Below are 20,256 nucleotides of genomic sequence, written 5' to 3' on the forward strand. Positions count from 1 at the left end.
CCTTTCTAATAATAACTCCTTTTACAAAATTGTCTTACTTAAATTAGTTTATCTGTGATGTTGTCTTCTTTGTCATGAAGATTCACACTTACAGCAAAACAATGAGCTAGTGAATCATTTGTTCTATTCTAAACATCTTATTCTAAATATACTAGTTCCAATTATAATATATATATGTCTTTTGATGTTTTCTTTTCCTTCAGTCCATTCACTTCATTCAATTTATCTTTCTCATTAACTCCTTGAATTTTTTCTGAGGATTTAAATTGAGTTTGTGAAATGGATGTGGATACATTGTTTGCTTCAATTAATCAGATCAATGTTTCTGATCATACTGCAAAATGTGGTGTTTGCCTTAAAACTCCACCCAATATCGCATCAGATGGCCTATGGGGAAAACATAGCACAGAAGGGTCTCCTTTAAAGTCATCTATGCCAATATTTCTACTCCAAGTGGTTTTGATTTACACTGTAACACGAACTTTGAATTACCCTTTAAAGAAGCTGGGTTTTCCTGCCATTTTTTCACAATTGATGGTAAGTTTTCTCCTCATAGTGTATGCTTTTTTAAAGGATTGGTTTATTATTAAGATTGTTATAGAATCTTAAATCATACAATAGATAGGAAAATTAACCCGGAGCAAATTTAGATTGATCAACATCTGTAATATATGTCTAACAAAATGCATTATCTTTATTTGAAGGCTGGGCTCATTTTAGGACCATCCTTGAGTATATTGGAGAAAGAGAAGACAATGTTGTTTCCTTATGGAAGTCAAGATACACTTGCTACTATATCATCACTTGGTTATATGCTATTTGTCTTTGAGAATGGTGTGAAAATGGATTTCAGCATGATCACCAGAACAGGAAGACAAGGATGGATTATTGCCATTGTGGGGTTGCTATTTCCTCTACTAATTGGTTATTCATCTGTAGAACACATTTCTAAACATACATCCGAGGGTACAATAGTGCATTCAACTATTGTTATATTGATTACACAGAACATGACTTCCTTTACAGTGATTGCATCCGTCCTCAATGACCTTCAAATCCTAAACTCTGAACTTGGAAGATTGGCGTTATCTTCTGCACTGGTGGGTGACATGCTGAGTAATATTCTTGTAATTGCATCTGCAGCCTTTGATACCAGGAAAGTGAATGCAAATAGTATAAATTTGGTGTTGCTTTTCGCTATAATAATCATCATTTTCTTTGTCTATCGGCCTGCAATGTTCTTGGTGATTGAGCACACACCAGAAAGCCAAGAAGTGAAGGATATTTACATTAACGTTATCATTGGGGTTCTCTTTGTTTTGGGTTGGTGTTCAATGCTCTTCAATATAGAATTCATTCTTCTACCTTTCCTTTATGGATTGGCTACACCAGATGGACCTCCATTAGGATCTTCATTAGTTAAAAGGGTTCATACTTTTGGTTTAGAATTTCTCATGCCAATCTTCGTCACTACATGTGCAATGAAGATGAATTATTCCTTGGTAGAATTCACATCACCTATATTTATAGGCACCGTCCTTATGATCATTACTGGTCATCTAATGAAACTTATATCTTACGTAGCATCTGCACTCTATTTCAAGCTATCACTAAAGGATGCACTTTCTCTTGCCCTCCTTCTAGATTGCAAAGGCATTGTGGAAGTAGCCATGTATAGCTCTGCATTGGACAAAAGGGTAAGAGATTGACTTTTCAAATACAACTGCTTTTGATGGCTTCTCTCAAAATTTCTTCTTCTTTGTTTTCTAAGAACAGTTAATGATCATGATACTCATTATATATATTATATGCAGGACATCCAACCTATACGTTATACTGTGGCTCTAACAATGATCATGATCTCAAATAGCGTTGTGCAATTGCTGGTGAAACGTTTGTATGACCCTTCAAGAAAATATTTTGGCTACCAGAAAAGGAACATGTCTGATTTGAAATTTGACTCCAATCTCCGGATCCTAGTTTGTATTCATAAAAATCATCACACAGTACCTATAATATCATCTCTTGATCTATTTAATCCTACACCACTGTATCCAACAACTGTGGATGTTCTTCATCTGATTGAACTAGTAGGGCGTTCTAGTCCTATTTTCATTTCTCACAAGATGAAAAGAGGTGTTCCTTCTTTTGCAAGAAACTCCTACTCGGAGAATGTCATCCTTTCCTTCAAACTCCATGAAGATGAAAAGCTAGGTGCAACAACAATATACCCTTATACAGCCATATCTCCACCTACACTGATGCATGAAGACGTGTGCTACCTTGCATTGGATAAAGTTGCATCAATCATCATTCTTCCTTTTCATCGAAGATGGTCTTTTGATGGAAAAATTGAACACGAGGACAAGACTGTGAGGTTGCTGAGTTGTAAGGTCATGGATAAGGCTCCATGCTCGGTTGGAATATTAGTGACTCGTTTTGTTCGTAAAAGTGATTCACCACTTCGATTAGCCATGATCTTTTTCGGTGGTGATGATGATAGAGAGGCTTTGTGCTTGGCCAATAGAGCAGCCAAAGACACTGCTAATGTTAACCTTGTGGTATATCACATTACAACAAGCGAAAACAAGGATGAAAAACATAACGAGGACATTATGCTTGATCGTACAATATTAAAAAATGCTAAAAGAGAATGTTCTCGTATGAAAAATGTTGTGTATGAGGAAATAACAGTGGAGGGTGGTGCCCAAGTAGCTTCTCTTCTTCATCGTATGGCAGAAGATCATGACTTTTTTATAGTTGGGAGACGCCATGGTATTGATTGTCCTCAAACAAAAAGTCTTCAAGAATGGAGTGAGTTTCCAGAGTTAGGTGTCATAGGTGATTTTCTTGCTTCTCCAGATCTTGATTGCAGATCATCTGTTTTGGTAGTGCAACAACAAAAATTTTACCATTAATAATAAGTAATTTTGTTGTATGAAATGATATTTTTTGTTATGATATATGTTCATAGAACCTTCTATTAGAAGATCTAATGTTCATAAGATATTTAATAAAAAAAAATCATTTACAAAGCAATTGAATTATTTTTACTTATAAAATTAACTATAATTAGTAATTGCATTACTTGTTTTAATTAATTGTTTAAATAATCATTAATTCCCAAACTTTCTATATACAAACTAACTATATTTGAATGATTATTTAACAAGGACTCCTTTTATAAAATATGAAAAGAATTTATCTTAGAAGTTTACCCCATGATACTAAAGGAAGGAAAGGAAAGACATATATTATATGTGATATATACTATGTATATATTGCCTCTAGTTAATTATGATTTTAAAATAAATATAAGAACAAAGGAAATATGACCCATGAAGCGCTCAAGCTAATCTAACGAGGTTGCATATCAAGATTCAAGGATTACAATGTCAAAATTACAATACAATACCTTGTGAAAATTGCTTTACAATATATAATAATTTGAGCACTTAAAGATGAACACGCATAAGGGACATGCACCTATTACACTTTCATCTATGATAAAAAATTTCAAATTTATATTCATGTCTTAATGGTTGTATTAGTGGGAGAGAGAAATATTATTATATCATTCACTCTATGTTGTAAGGAATATTTTATTATATCCACTCTACGACACCTCTTCCCTGTTATTCTTCTTTTTATTTTATCCAAAAGTGACACTAAAGAATATTTGGAATCTTAATTTTAAGGAAAAATTAATAAAAGACAACTAAAAGTAACTTATCTACTTTTAGTTTGTAATTATTATTTTATTATAGTAGAATTTTTTAAAGGTTGATCTTCGAGGAGAACTAGATATAAATAAGTATTAAGGTAAACGAGTATAAATTTCATTTGTCTTTCATGTTATATAAAGAATTTGTTATTAGACATTCATTGTTTATGTGAAAAATTTATTGTTCTCTATTTTAACCCTTTTCTAGAAGATTATGTTAGGTAATAGAGCTAACATCTTAGAGTTAGTTTTTGAGAAAACAAGAGGCAAAGATCCAATGAAATAAACTAGAATGAAGGACGATTGGATGTTAAATAATCTAGATAAAGTCGTTCTGAAGGAACTTGTATGTATTTTCAAGAAATAATTAATTGAGGTCCAACAAGATGTACATAAGAAGAAAAGTAAATATCTTGCCTAAATGCTATGAGATAGATAAAGTTCTCATTTGCAAAAGTTTTATATATGGTATATTGGTTGATCTGGTCGGTAGGCTAGGTAATAAATCAACGTTGACGATGAACACGTTATGTTAACCAAGTGGCGTTGTAAGGATAATTAGACCGTTCAGTATGATTGTTTTATGTGATGGATTAAGAAGGTTAAATGGGCTTATGTGTTAGGCTGCAATTGGGCCAACGTGGACCCTAGTATTATTGAGTTATTATTAAATTGACGCCCATAACAAAATCTATAAATACTGAGGTAAGGTTAGTTTAATTTGAGTTTGAGTTTTTACACTTAATCACAGATTGAGTTTATTGATTAAAATCTGACTTGAGCATCGGAGTGCCTTTAACAGGTACACACCGCTCGAATTGGACTGGACAAAGGTGAACTAAGTGATCTTGAAGGAAGAAAGAAGACAGGGTGAAGACGATAAGGTGTGTCTCTCAGTCCTACTCACTTATATATTGAAACACTTTATAAATAGAAGAAACTTTAATTGACTAGTTAAATGATCAAAATTAGACAACACAAATGAGTTATCCTTTCTCACATGAAAGTTTCACAAAAATGAGAAAAAACAAAATATGATTATGGAATTCAGAAGATGCATGACAACAAGGATAACAAAGGATCAAAAGAAAAGAATCTAAGTAGTATGTTATTACTACATAAACCTAGGACATTACAAATGATGGAAGAGTGATCTAGCTGATTCTGGTGCAAGATGGAATCAACGGAACTTCTCCTAGGAACTTCTGGAATCTGAACTGGAAAGGAGGATGAGCATCATTTTGTTGCAGCGGAAAGAGATGACTTATGATGATGATGACCAGAGGAAGAATGGATGATTTGGTGATGAGAAACTGATGAAGCTGTGATGGAGAAACTGGAATGAAGGCAGAGATTTGGGTGCTGAAATGTGATGCGGATGGGTGGAGAGGTGCTAGTAATGGAGCCTAGCTAGGGAGAGAGGCTAGAGGAAACTCTCAAGCTCTCTCTCGGTGACCTTCAATAAGAAGAAAATTCTGGACAGCATCAACAGAAAACTATTCTTCATTCAAATCAAAGGTGGGTTACAACCAATGGAGTAATGTATTTAAAGGAGAAACAAAGCTCCTGGTTCACGCCTTCAACGTTAGCTATGATGCAAGGAAGCAAGTGCTAGCTATGCAAGGGTGAATAAACGTGAAGAGCCACGTGGAGATCTCTTGAATCTGCTGAAACGTTTATGAAGCTGTTGGTTGCACATGAAAGGTGCTGGATGCACGTGGAAGATCACAGCTGGTGCTGGATGCACGTCAGGCTTCATATGGTGCAAAATTATGCCTTTTACTCCTTTGCTTCTCTTGGCTAAACAACTCCTTGGCTGGTTGTTTCATGATCTCCTAGCTTTATTAGACCCTACAAAACACATATAAACATATTAAAGAGAATTCTACTAAGACTTAGAGAATGAAAATTAAGAAAGAGTCTTTAACAATCCTTCTTCACTTCCCTTTCTTAGCCTTAGCTTAAGTTGATACTTCTTTGAATGGAATGCCCTAAATGGGTTTCCATCATACCCTCCCTCTTGAAAAACGATTTGTCCTCAAATCGGGAAGATATAAAGAAGCACAACTTTGGTTTGTCACTTTCCTCCTGGATCAAAAAGATATCTGCAATAAGCATCAAATATATCTCCAATTAGTATCAATCTAAGAAAGAATTTTTTTATGGAAGTAACTTTAGAATAAGGACTTTCTATATTTTGTTTTATAGTTTTAAGGAAATTTAAAAGTCCTAATTCACAAGTCACTTTTCTTTTGTCTTGAGTTGCTTGTTTCCTTAAGGGTAACAATAACTCAAGATTTAAATTGCCATATTTTGAAGAGGGTAGTATAATGATAATTTGTGTGGCAATTGGTTTAAAAGAGAAGTTATCATGCAAAGACTTAAAGATAATTGAAGAAGAATTAAAGGATTGGAAACCTTCCCTTTTTGGTTTCCTTTGAATTGTAGGAGTAGAATTTGCCATCAGTAGCAAATGCTCCTTTTCTCTCTTTTCTTTTTCTCTTCTCTCATCTTTTGCTCTCTTCTCTTCTTCTCTCTTTCTGTTTTCTTCTTCTATCTTTTCTCTCAATTCCTCTTCTCTCCTTCTAGTCTCTCTCTTTCTTCTCTTATCCAAGAGTTTCTCAAGTTTTTCTTTAAATTCAATTTCCCTTCTAGAGAAACCATCTAGACCTTTCATAAATGCTTTTCCCTCTTGAATGAGGTGTCCCATTAATTCTAGGTCTCTCTTCGTTGAAGGAGGAACAAAATTTCTTCTCATGCAAGCTCTTAGTTCATACCAATCATGAATGGAGGATTTTCTACCTTTCTTGACACTATATTGCCTATGATTCCACCACTCACTTGCATGTTCTTCTAATCTAGAAAGATATATGTTAAGAGCAAAGGATTCACTATTTCTAGCAAGAAAAGGATGTATTTTATCAATTTTTCTTTCCCAAGCTAAATATGTTAAAGCACTAATGTCCCTACCAAAGAATGGAATATCTTTCCTAGCTTGGTTGTACCTTTCATCCTTCCTTCTTTCTTTTTGTTCACCTTCATTTTGATTTTTCATGTATTGGGCAAACAAGTTCCTAAGCTCACTCATTTCTATTTCTCTCTTGGTGATCATGATTTCCTCATTCATCTTTTTAATTTCAAAAGTGGATTCTTAGTTTGAAAAGGTTTAAGATTTTACCTAGAGACAATTCCCAGATAAGAGAGGTGAGCCAAAGGCCGCTTACATACCAAGTCTTACCTAGCCAGAATGTCTAAGGTTACTTACTTGACCATTTTCAAAGTAAGATTCACTATTGAATTTTTAAAAAAAAATGGACTCAAACAATCAAAATGAAAGAGTTAAAACACCTATACTTCTAATGGAACAAAATCTTAGAGCATGAAAATAAAACAAAAGAAATCCTAGGTGAGGCTTGTAGCTTTGGCTAACAAGACACACTCACCGTCTACTATCAAAGCAAGCAAAGAAAATTGCCAAGATTAGAGAGAGCACCAAGGACTCTTCTAAACACACTTGGTCTTAATGGCCTTTTACAAGAAAACAAATGAAAACAGATTACAAGTTCAAAACTCAAATAGGATCAAGTTAAACTACTCTACTGCTCCATGTATTCACTAATTTTGAATTTCTTTCTGTATCTCTCTTGGTGCTTTAGCCCTTCAATCCTTGCTCAAAGAGGATTCAATCTTCTGGAACAGTATTGGCTACTACAGAGTATTGATTCTGCTGTTTAGCTCCTGATGCAACCGTGAAACTTCAATTAGAGCACATTCATCTCACTCTTAATGGTCTTCACAAAGCTCTCCAAAACAGTTTTTGAAAATCTGCTGCACAAGCTATAAGACACCCTTCAAGTGAAAACCTGCACTGTTATATCAAACCAGCAAGAATATCTAATGTTCCACTTCAGCAGATCAATTTATTCAATTGGTCCAAAATTGGTGATGGAATCAGCTTGAATTTAAGGACCAAACTGGTCAAAACAGAACTGGATGAAAACTGGGTTATTGTCTAGAAGACAACACCAAACTGCACCAAAAATCAGAAAGCTGAATTGGTTTAAACAAGGTGTGATGAAAACTGTTTTGACAATTTTTTAAAAATTGAAATCTGTACCTTCAATTGTAAAAACCAGTTCAATCAACAAGTTTCCAAAATCCTTTTGATCATTTAAAATGTTTCTCAAATCAGAACTGTATAAGCCAATTGCATAACACAAATCAGATTCTGAAACTGGACTGTTTCAGCATTGGACAATAGCGCAGTATTTCTCTCGGCCAAGGCTATTTGGCTTCATGTACATTCACTCAAATCTCACTTCCTGAACTGTTTCAGGGTATTTTCACTCCACTGACAAATTTCTTTTGGATGATATACACTCAATCTCACCATCACTCAAATGTTTGGCTTGTGTCTCAAAATTTGGCTACTAGAGTTGCCAAATTTTCACTCTTTTTCTCACTGCAGAATGGTGTTTTAGGAAGCTATTTTTTTCTTGCTGTGGAGGCACTTGGATCAAGAGCTATATAAGTTTCCACCCCTCAAAATGCTACCACTAGCATGAGCAATCACCCTAGCACAAAATCTGCACCAATAAGCATCTAAACAGCACCAGAAATCAGAAAGTAAGGCTGGAACAGAACTGACTTATTATGGACAAAACCAGATTTTCAATTTAAAGACAAACAAGAAATTAAGGCTATTAATAAAGGAGGCACTGCAAATAGAACCTAACAAAGCTCTAGAGTAGATCAATAAAGCAAGAAAAGCCAAAATGTAGGTTGAAATCAAGGTGAAACCAAACTGTTTGATATTTTCCGAAACTGTTTGATGAAATGCCCCAAAGAGAATCAGATTTTGTGTTTTTGATTTTTCAGGGCCTGTAATCTGGATTGGTTGGTTCTAACAGCTTTTTAACACTTGATTCTTATTCTTTTGATCATGTATTTTCATTTTTAAACATTGAACCAGCTTTTTCACAATCCAGCAATGAATTTTACACTAAAATTACCAAAACAGTGGCTGGAAAACAGAAACTGCACTAGAAAAATGAACTAAAATGGTGGTTTTGGAACCCAAAATGAGTAGCAGTGTTTCAGCAGCTTGGATGAATGTTCAAACAACTTTTATTCATGATATTAAACATGTTTAAACTCTTAAACAGCTGAATTAATGCTTACTACTCAAATTCACTGGTCCACTTCCAATTTTAACTCAAAATTGATGGTTTAAGTATCCAATCTGCATATAACTTCAATTTTGACCAAATGAACAGTATTAGCAACTTTTAATCATCCATTTAGACTTGTTCAAACTGTCCAAACACACAGAAATAGCAGGATTCGAAAATCACCCTTGCTATGGCCAAATTATGCAGCAAAAACCATCAATGAACCAACCAAATTTAGTTTTTCATGGAATCAAAAACTGGACAGCAAAGGCAATGACTCTAAGAAGTGTATAAACACAGATCTAAGCTAGATTTAATGTGTTTAGCATGACCAAACTCAGATTAGACAATTCAAAGAAACTTAGCACGGTGAAAAGCTTGGATTAAAAGCTGCAACAGTGGAATGCTATTAATTGTGAGCAACCAAGCTATGCAAATTGCATTTCATTGCTTGTAATGGTCTGCTACACTTTTAGCATCATTCACTATCATCAACCAAATTTGTATAAAGCACTAGAATAAAAAAGAAATCAACTGGAAAACAGATTCATGATTTAAAAACAGAATTGAAATTTTGCAGCAGAGTTCAACACAGATTTGAAATCAAAATGGATTTCTAGTGCTTTAGCTTGTATCACCAAGGCTAGAACAAATTCTCATTGCCTTTATTGGTTGATATATAGTTTATCTAGCACTTGAACTCAAGCAAAACGAATTAAACCAGCAGAAAAGAATACCAAAGCAGTGACAAAAATTAAAACTGCAATATTCACTTGCACATGACCAAGACAACACTGAAATTGAAAATTAAAGCTGGAAATGACTCAAACAAAGAAAATTCACCGTTTAAAATGAAAGGACAACATCAACACACAAAGGAAACTCAAATTGAACTACTGGAAAGTAATACACATCAAAACAGAAATGAAAAACAACACCTCTGGAAACAAAACAGAACACTGATTTGGAAAACTGAAACAGAAATTAGATCACCATTGGAAGCAGAAAATGGAAGAGAAACTTAGCTCTGGTTTGCGTGGACAACCAAGGCTCTGATACCACTTGATGGAAGAGTGATCTAGCTGATTCTGGTGCAAGATGGAATCAACGGAACTTCTCCTAGGAACTTCTGGAATCTGAACTGGAAAGGAGGATGAGCATCATTTTGTTGCAGCGGAAAGAGATGACTTATGATGATGATGACCAGAGGAAGAATGGATGATTTGGTGATGAGAAACTGATGAAGCTGTGATGGAGAAACTGGAATGAAGGCAGAGATTTGGGTGCTGAAATGTGATGCGGATGGGTGGAGAGGTGCTAGTAATGGAGCCTAGCTAGGGAGAGAGGCTAGAGGAAACTCTCAAGCTCTCTCTCGGTGACCTTCAATAAGAAGAAAATTCTGGACAGCATCAACAGAAAACTATTCTTCATTCAAATCAAAGGTGGGTTACAACCAATGGAGTAATGTATTTAAAGGAGAAACAAAGCTCCTGGTTCACGCCTTCAACGTTAGCTATGATGCAAGGAAGCAAGTGCTAGCTATGCAAGGGTGAATAAACGTGAAGAGCCACGTGGAGATCTCTTGAATCTGCTGAAACGTTTATGAAGCTGTTGGTTGCACATGAAAGGTGCTGGATGCACGTGGAAGATCACAGCTGGTGCTGGATGCACGTCAGGCTTCATATGGTGCAAAATTATGCCTTTTACTCCTTTGCTTCTCTTGGCTAAACAACTCCTTGGCTGGTTGTTTCATGATCTCCTAGCTTTATTAGACCCTACAAAACACATATAAACATATTAAAGAGAATTCTACTAAGACTTAGAGAATGAAAATTAAGAAAGAGTCTTTAACAATCCTTCTTCACTTCCCTTTCTTAGCCTTAGCTTAAGTTGATACTTCTTTGAATGGAATGCCCTAAATGGGTTTCCATCATACCCTCCCTCTTGAAAAACGATTTGTCCTCAAATCGGGAAGATATAAAGAAGCACAACTTTGGTTTGTCACTTTCCTCCTGGATCAAAAAGATATCTGCAATAAGCATCAAATATATCTCCAATTAGTATCAATCTAAGAAAGAATTTTTTTATGGAAGTAACTTTAGAATAAGGACTTTCTATATTTTGTTTTATAGTTTTAAGGAAATTTAAAAGTCCTAATTCACAAGTCACTTTTCTTTTGTCTTGAGTTGCTTGTTTCCTTAAGGGTAACAATAACTCAAGATTTAAATTGCCATATTTTGAAGAAGGTAGTATAATGATAATTTGTGTGGCAATTGGTTTAAAAGAGAAGTTATCATGCAAAGACTTAAAGATAATTGAAGAAGAATTAAAGGATTGGAAACCTTCCCTTTTTGGTTTCCTTTGAATTGTAGGAGTAGAATTTGCCATCAGTAGCAAATGCTCCTTTTCTCTCTTTTCTTTTTCTCTTCTCTCATCTTTTGCTCTCTTCTCTTCTTCTCTCTTTCTGTTTTCTTCTTCTATCTTTTCTCTCAATTCCTCTTCTCTCCTTCTAGTCTCTCTCTTTCTTCTCTTATCCAAGAGTTTCTCAAGTTTTTCTTTAAATTCAATTTCCCTTCTAGAGAAACCATCTAGACCTTTCATAAATGCTTTTCCCTCTTGAATGAGGTGTCCCATTAATTCTAGGTCTCTCTTCGTTGAAGGAGGAACAAAATTTCTTCTCATGCAAGCTCTTAGTTCATACCAATCATGAATGGAGGATTTTCTACCTTTCTTGACACTATATTGCCTATGATTCCACCACTCACTTGCATGTTCTTCTAATCTAGAAAGATATATGTTAAGAGCAAAGGATTCACTATTTCTAGCAAGAAAAGGATGTATTTTATCAATTTTTCTTTCCCAAGCTAAATATGTTAAAGCACTAATGTCCCTACCAAAGAATGGAATATCTTTCCTAGCTTGGTTGTACCTTTCATCCTTCCTTCTTTCTTTTTGTTCACCTTCATTTTGATTTTTCATGTATTGGGCAAACAAGTTCCTAAGCTCACTCATTTCTATTTCTCTCTTGGTGATCATGATTTCCTCATTCATCTTTTTAATTTCAAAAGTGGATTCTTAGTTTGAAAAGGTTTAAGATTTTACCTAGAGACAATTCCCAGATAAGAGAGGTGAGCCAAAGGCCGCTTACATACCAAGTCTTACCTAGCCAGAATGTCTAAGGTTACTTACTTGACCATTTTCAAAGTAAGATTCACTATTGAATTTTTAAAAAAAAATGGACTCAAACAATCAAAATGAAAGAGTTAAAACACCTATACTTCTAATGGAACAAAATCTTAGAGCATGAAAATAAAACAAAAGAAATCCTAGGTGAGGCTTGTAGCTTTGGCTAACAAGACACACTCACCGTCTACTATCAAAGCAAGCAAAGAAAATTGCCAAGATTAGAGAGAGCACCAAGGACTCTTCTAAACACACTTGGTCTTAATGGCCTTTTACAAGAAAACAAATGAAAACAGATTACAAGTTCAAAACTCAAATAGGATCAAGTTAAACTACTCTACTGCTCCATGTATTCACTAATTTTGAATTTCTTTCTGTATCTCTCTTGGTGCTTTAGCCCTTCAATCCTTGCTCAAAGAGGATTCAATCTTCTGGAACAGTATTGGCTACTGCAGAGTATTGATTCTGCTGTTTAGCTCCTGATGCAACCGTGAAACTTCAATTAGAGCACATTCATCTCACTCTTAATGGTCTTCACAAAGCTCTCCAAAACAGTTTTTGAAAATCTGCTGCACAAGCTATAAGACACCCTTCAAGTGAAAACCTGCACTGTTATATCAAACCAGCAAGAATATCTAATGTTCCACTTCAGCAGATCAATTTATTCAATTGGTCCAAAATTGGTGATGGAATCAGCTTGAATTTAAGGACCAAACTGGTCAAAACAGAACTGGATGAAAACTGGGTTATTGTCTAGAAGACAACACCAAACTGCACCAAAAATCAGAAAGCTGAATTGGTTTAAACAAGGTGTGATGAAAACTGTTTTGACAATTTTTTAAAAATTGAAATCTGTACCTTCAATTGTAAAAACCAGTTCAATCAACAAGTTTCCAAAATCCTTTTGATCATTTAAAATGTTTCTCAAATCAGAACTGTATAAGCCAATTGCATAACACAAATCAGATTCTGAAACTGGACTGTTTCAGCATTGGACAATAGTGCAGTATTTCTCTCGGCCAAGGCTATTTGGCTTCATGTACATTCACTCAAATCTCACTTCCTGAACTGTTTCAGGGTATTTTCACTCCACTGACAAATTTCTTTTGGATGATATACACTCAATCTCACCATCACTCAAATGTTTGGCTTGTGTCTCAAAATTTGGCTACTAGAGTTGCCAAATTTTCACTCTTTTTCTCACTGCAGAATGGTGTTTTAGGAAGCTATTTTTTTCTTGCTGTGGAGGCACTTGGATCAAGAGCTATATAAGTTTCCACCCCTCAAAATGCTACCACTAGCATGAGCAATCACCCTAGCACAAAATCTGCACCAATAAGCATCTAAACAGCACCAGAAATCAGAAAGTAAGGCTGGAACAGAACTGACTTATTATGGACAAAACCAGATTTTCAATTTAAAGACAAACAAGAAATTAAGGCTATTAATAAAGGAGGCACTGCAAATAGAACCTAACAAAGCTCTAGAGTAGATCAATAAAGCAAGAAAAGCCAAAATGTAGGTTGAAATCAAGGTGAAACCAAACTGTTTGATATTTTCCGAAACTGTTTGATGAAATGCCCCAAAGAGAATCAGATTTTGTGTTTTTGATTTTTCAGGGCCTGTAATCTGGATTGGTTGGTTCTAACAGCTTTTTAACACTTGATTCTTCTTCTTTTGATCATGTATTTTCATTTTTAAACATTGAACCATCTTTTTCACAATCCAGCAATGAATTTTACACTAAAATTACCAAAACAGTGGCTGGAAAACAGAAACTGCACTAGAAAAATGAACTAAAATGGTGGTTTTGGAACCCAAAATGAGTAGCAGTGTTTCAGCAGCTTGGATGAATGTTCAAACAACTTTTATTCATGATATTAAACATGTTTAAACTCTTAAACAGCTGAATTAATGCTTACTACTCAAATTCACTGGTCCACTTCCAATTTTAACTCAAAATTGATGGTTTAAGTATCCAATCTGCATATAACTTCAATTTTGACCAAATGAACAGTATTAGCAACTTTTAATCATCCATTTAGACTTGTTCAAACTGTCCAAACACACAGAAATAGCAGGATTCGAAAATCACCCTTGCTATGGCCAAATTATGCAGCAAAAACCATCAATGAACCAACCAAATTTAGCTTTTCATGGAATCAAAAACTGGACAGCAAAGGCAATGACTCTAAGAAGTGTATAAACACAGATCTAAGCTAGATTTAATGTGTTTAGCATGACCAAACTCAGATTAGACAATTCAAAGAAACTTAGCACGGTGAAAAGCTTGGATTAAAAGCTGCAACAGTGGAATGCTATTAATTGTGAGCAACCAAGCTATGCAAATTGCATTTCATTGCTTGTAATGGTCTGCTACACTTTTAGCATCATTCACTATCATCAACCAAATTTGTATAAAGCACTAGAATAAAAAAGAAATCAACTGGAAAACAGATTCATGATTTAAAAACAGAATTGAAATTTTGCAGCAGAGTTCAACACAGATTTGAAATCAAAATGGATTTCTAGTGCTTTAGCTTGTATCACCAAGGCTAGAACAAATTCTCATTGCCTTTATTGGTTGATATATAGTTTATCTAGCACTTGAACTCAAGCAAAACGAATTAAACCAGCAGAAAAGAATACCAAAGCAGTGACAAAAATTAAAACTGCAATATTCACTTGCACATGACCAAGACAACACTGAAATTGAAAATTAAAGCTGGAAATGACTCAAACAAAGAAAATTCACCGTTTAAAATGAAAGGACAACATCAACACACAAAGGAAACTCAAATTGAACTACTGGAAAGTAATACACATCAAAACAGAAATGAAAAACAACACCTCTGGAAACAAAACAGAACACTGATTTGGAAAACTGAAACAGAAATTAGATCACCATTGGAAGCAGAAAATGGAAGAGAAACTTAGCTCTGGTTTGCGTGGACAACCAAGGCTCTGATACCACTTGATGGAAGAGTGATCTAGCTGATTCTGGTGCAAGATGGAATCAACGGAACTTCTCCTAGGAACTTCTGGAATCTGAACTGGAAAGGAGGATGAGCATCATTTTGTTGCAGCGGAAAGAGATGACTTATGATGATGATGACCAGAGGAAGAATGGATGATTTGGTGATGAGAAACTGATGAAGCTGTGATGGAGAAACTGGAATGAAGGCAGAGATTTGGGTGCTGAAATGTGATGCGGATGGGTGGAGAGGTGCTAGTAATGGAGCCTAGCTAGGGAGAGAGGCTAGAGGAAACTCTCAAGCTCTCTCTCGGTGACCTTCAATAAGAAGAAAATTCTGGACAGCATCAACAGAAAACTATTCTTCATTCAAATCAAAGGTGGGTTACAACCAATGGAGTAATGTATTTAAAGGAGAAACAAAGCTCCTGGTTCACGCCTTCAACGTTAGCTATGATGCAAGGAAGCAAGTGCTAGCTATGCAAGGGTGAATAAACGTGAAGAGCCACGTGGAGATCTCTTGAATCTGCTGAAACGTTTATGAAGCTGTTGGTTGCACATGAAAGGTGCTGGATGCACGTGGAAGATCACAGCTGGTGCTGGATGCACGTCAGGCTTCATATGGTGCAAAATTATGCCTTTTACTCCTTTGCTTCTCTTGGCTAAACAACTCCTTGGCTGGTTGTTTCATGATCTCCTAGCTTTATTAGACCCTACAAAACACATATAAACATATTAAAGAGAATTCTACTAAGACTTAGAGAATGAAAATTAAGAAAGAGTCTTTAACAATCCTTCTTCACTTCCCTTTCTTAGCCTTAGCTTAAGTTGATACTTCTTTGAATGGAATGCCCTAAATGGGTTTCCATCAACAAATGTTAAAATCAAGAAGGACACTAAAGAAACAAAGAGGTGTCTTATGTCAACATCAAAAGATCTTCGTCTATCAAAATTCAAGGACCAATAAAAAGAATAATATGTTTTACTGCTAGCACAATATTTGAACCATTCTTTAATAAATTTGTTGAATAAGTAGATTTTAATTTACATTCAATTACTAAAGCTTATAATGAAATTATTCTGGCTAGTAGACTTTTGGAAATTTTCAAAATGGTTGAAAAAATCTTTGAAAATCTTGAGTTAGGACATAAAAATGAAAAATTGGATGAAGAAAACAAGAGTTTGAAATAGAATCTTGGAAATCAAAGTAAAATTTTTCAAAAGCTTCAAAAAGAATTGAATTTACTATGCAAAATGTATAGAAAAGCTTATCTTCAATAAATGTCTATAAAATAATACATCATCTACTTGCTAAAAATGAAACCGTGAGAGAGGTCATTTCCTAAGTTTAGATGAGGGATAAAAGACTAGTAAAATAACATAAAATGATACAGGTCTTTTTGGTACTTTATAGACAAAAAAAAGTCTTTTGTAGATATGTTATTAGTAGCAATCAAACACATGTCATAGTAGCTAGACAATAAGTGTTCACAACATATGAAAAAAAAAACTCCCCTTGTCATGAAAATGAAGAAGGGAGGAATAATGTTTCAAACAATCAAGAAAGAATAATAATTGGAGTTGATTGAATAGTTATGAAACTTTTTCATTCTATTAAGGATGTTATTTTACTAGATGATCTAAAGAAAAAACTTAGCACAAGTCATTATGTGATAAGATATAATGCATTCAACAAAGACTAATTTACAGTCAAAATTGTGATAAGGTTATGCAATTTACTGGCAAAAGACAAGACAATCTATATAAGGTGGAATTAGACGAGTTATCACCTCAGAAGGTCACATCACAAGACAATCTATAAAAGAAAATCACTAGGTCTAGTGAAAACATGGTCATGCAAACTTAAGATTAATTTTAAAACTGCAAAAACATAACCTTATAAGGAGTTTGTCAATCATAGAGACAATATTCTTTATGAAACATGTATAAAAGGAAAACAAGTTAAAACATCTTTCTACAATACTGTAACATCCCATTTTAGTAGTTTAAAACTACGAAAAATAAAACATTATATAGATGATAACTTACTAGAAACTATAAACTTCCAATGAAAAAGATCTTACACTTAGAGAACAAAACTCTATCTATGTTGCTGCTTTACCCTCAACCTCATGCTGAAAAGACTGAAAAAACTGAAAAGACATCCTCCTTAAGCTTACACCATTTAAGGTGATCATCACAAAAGAGAAAACATACACAGACAAACACAAACAAAAGCAAGGGTAAGCTAAAGTACCAAAAGAATATACATGCCTTTTTAAAACAAAAACAAGCATATCCATATTATAAATCAAGCAACACAGAACTTAATCCCTTCAACTTTGAAACTTTTACTATCCAGATAGATGCATTGATGTTGAACTCATGGGGAACCTACACCTGTGTATGGTGGAGCAACCTACTCAGAATAATAATAATAACCACAACCTCAACCACGACCAATAATGTCATACACCAAGAGAGGGTGGGGGTGGGAGGGGGGGGGGGTGAATTGGTGAAATGTAAAAAACAAAAGCTTTTAAAATCTTTTCCACAAAAAATGATGCCTTTATACTTTTCTTCAATTGCAAGGTAAAAGATTTTCAATGCAGCGGAAATTTAATTGAATAAGTACAGAAAGTAATCGATTGAATAAAAGAGAGTAGGGATCAGAAAATTCAAATGCTGTGTTTTTATACTGGTTCGACCAAGCCTACATCCAGTGTCCTTCCAAGCACAGGAAGCCAATGCACTATAAAGATTAAGGTTTTTACAACAAGGTTTTATAGAGACCTCACGTCAAAAATATAAAACACCTCTTTAATCCTCTAATCTAATATAGGAAGTCCACAACAAGACCAGCAGCAAGAACACCCTTTTTTGCTGTCTAACCCCTTTGAGACACTCTCAAAGTCAAGAACACACAAGTTCTTCTTCTTGTAGTCACAACAGGGAACTCAAACCAATCTTCAAGAGATTGCAGAATCTGATCACGTAGTAACACTGATAACGGTTGAATTCACCATTATTTGTGATGCTATTTTGATACTAAATTAACCCTTTTTGACTTTGAAGCTGACTTAAACTCTTGTTTTAGTTGAATTTGATAAATAAATGAATAGAGATACTTTATGAATTTGATCACTAATTCCCTCAATTTTGTAGGTTATTGGTATGATTGGAAGAGAAGTAAAAGTATCAAGGAGTTGGAACCCAGGAGGGACAACATAAGCATTGGGAAAGAAGGCTGAAGAAGGACCGTAGGACGCCTGGTCATCCTTTTTAGGGGACCTCAGCGTCACAAGTCTCGCAAGGGCGCCTGGCTGCCACCATTTGGGGCGCTGAGCGCCACTATCCTCGTAAGCACACCTGGGCGCCCCCTCCAGGCCATGAGCGCCAGCCAGCCACACAGCAAGACGCCTGGCTGCCCTTAGGAGGACACTGAGGGCCAGCCTCTTTGCAGTCACGCTTGGGCGCCCTTAGCTGAGGCGTTGAGCACCAACAACGTTGGCCTATGATCCAATTTGGTTCTATTTAAGGGTTTCTACACTCTAGGGTTCACATCTTTGGACGACTGAAGCAAAGAAAAGCTTATTTCGACCCTTTGGAGGGAGATTGAGCATGCGGGAGCTTTCCTTCTTAGTTTCTAGGGTTTTCATTCATTCATTCTTCCATTGTAAGCCAAGGTTCTCCATGACAATGGAGAACTAAACTCATTTGTTGTTGGGGATGATGTAACCTCTAAACTTTCATGTATTTGAATATGATTTAAACATTTTATGCTTCTTTCATCGAATGTTAGTGATTTTCTCCTATTCTTAATGCTTGTTATGTTTTGGCCACTCATGACTTGATGTTTGATTTATTTGAGTATTGGGAAATATCTTATAAATCATGATTTGGAGGATTTCACCCAAAGAGAATATTGCTTAGGGATAGGGATAGGACGTTTGGTTGTCTTAAGCTTATTTTCTTAATGCGAAATTGATTGTTAGGGTTTTCAAGGTATTTTTGTATAATAATCAAGACTAGGCTTTTTGCGCCGAGACAACAGGTTCTAAGAAATTTAGAAAGTGACAATAACATTCCAATGAAGAAGATGAGTTCTAATATACATGAAAGTGAAGTAGGTGAAATCTAACCCCAACACATCATCATCTCATATTATCAACCTCACCCATTCATTCTTGTGTTAAGCCTCAATTGATCAATTTGCATTCATATTTACTTTTGTTGCATTTGCATTTAAACACACACAATAGCTTTTGAGTCTTAATTAATTAAGGTATTATACAATTGTTAAGTAAACACGAGTCTCTTGGGAAACGATACTTGATTTTACCAATTTTATATTATTTGATACGATTTGGTAAACTTGCCAATGAGTTAACAAACACCCAAATATGCAGATTTGATCAGTCATTGAAACGTACTTTTCACAAATTAAATCCAAATTCAATTAGCTATCAAAGTGAAAAAGTTTTATTTCATATATATCTTACACATATGATCATAATATTTAAGGGTAAAGGTAAATATATTGAGCACTAAACTCCAATCTTTGTTTTATTTATTATTTTTGTTCATTTTTAGACTCAACATTCATGAGATTAAGGGGACTAACTTACTTAACAGGAAGTTCACACTTTTCTAAAATAAATGAAAAATTCATGTTTTGAAACACAACTTATTATATTTAACCTAAAATAGTATTTTAGAATACAACTTACTTTTCTTGAAGTAAGTATAAAAACAAAAGCTTTTAAAAACTTTTTCACAAAATGTAATGCCTTTACACTTTTCTTGAATCGCAAGGTAAATGATTAACAATGCAGCGGAAACTTAATCGACTATGAAAAGAATTTAATCGAATGAACAAAAGAGAGTAGAGATAAGAAAATTCAAACGTTGTGTTTTTATACTGGTTCGGCCAAGTCTACATCTAGTGTCCTTCCAACCACAGGAAGCAAATGCATTATAAAGATCAAGGTTTTTACAACAAGGTTTTTATAGAGACCTCACGTCAAAAATATAAAACACCTCTCTAACCCTATAATCTAATATAGGCAGTAAACAAAAAGACCAACAACAAGAACACCCTCTTCTGCTGTCTAACCCTTTGAGGTACCCTCAAAGTCAAGAACACCACCGTTCTTCTTCCTGTAAACACAACAGGAAAACCAAGCCAATCTTCATAAGATTGC

At 34.8% G+C, this 20,256-nt stretch overlaps 1 protein-coding gene across 1 annotated transcript; it reads left to right on the top strand.

The window, feature by feature from the left end:
• Positions 1 to 279: 279 nt before the first annotated feature.
• LOC124820621 (cation/H(+) antiporter 3-like) lies at positions 280 to 2,918 on the top strand. The gene is made up of 3 exons (XM_047292357.2): positions 280 to 537; positions 705 to 1,697; positions 1,815 to 2,918. Exons 1-3 carry the CDS (start codon positions 280 to 282, stop codon positions 2,916 to 2,918), a joined length of 2,355 nt encoding a protein of 784 aa, XP_047148313.2.
• Positions 2,919 to 20,256: the final 17,338 nt, after the last annotated feature.

This window comes from Vigna umbellata, chromosome 9, assembly GCF_029865625.1.
Source record: "Vigna umbellata cultivar VRB3 chromosome 9, Vumbellata_1.0, whole genome shotgun sequence".
NCBI lineage: Eukaryota > Viridiplantae > Streptophyta > Magnoliopsida > Fabales > Fabaceae > Vigna > Vigna umbellata.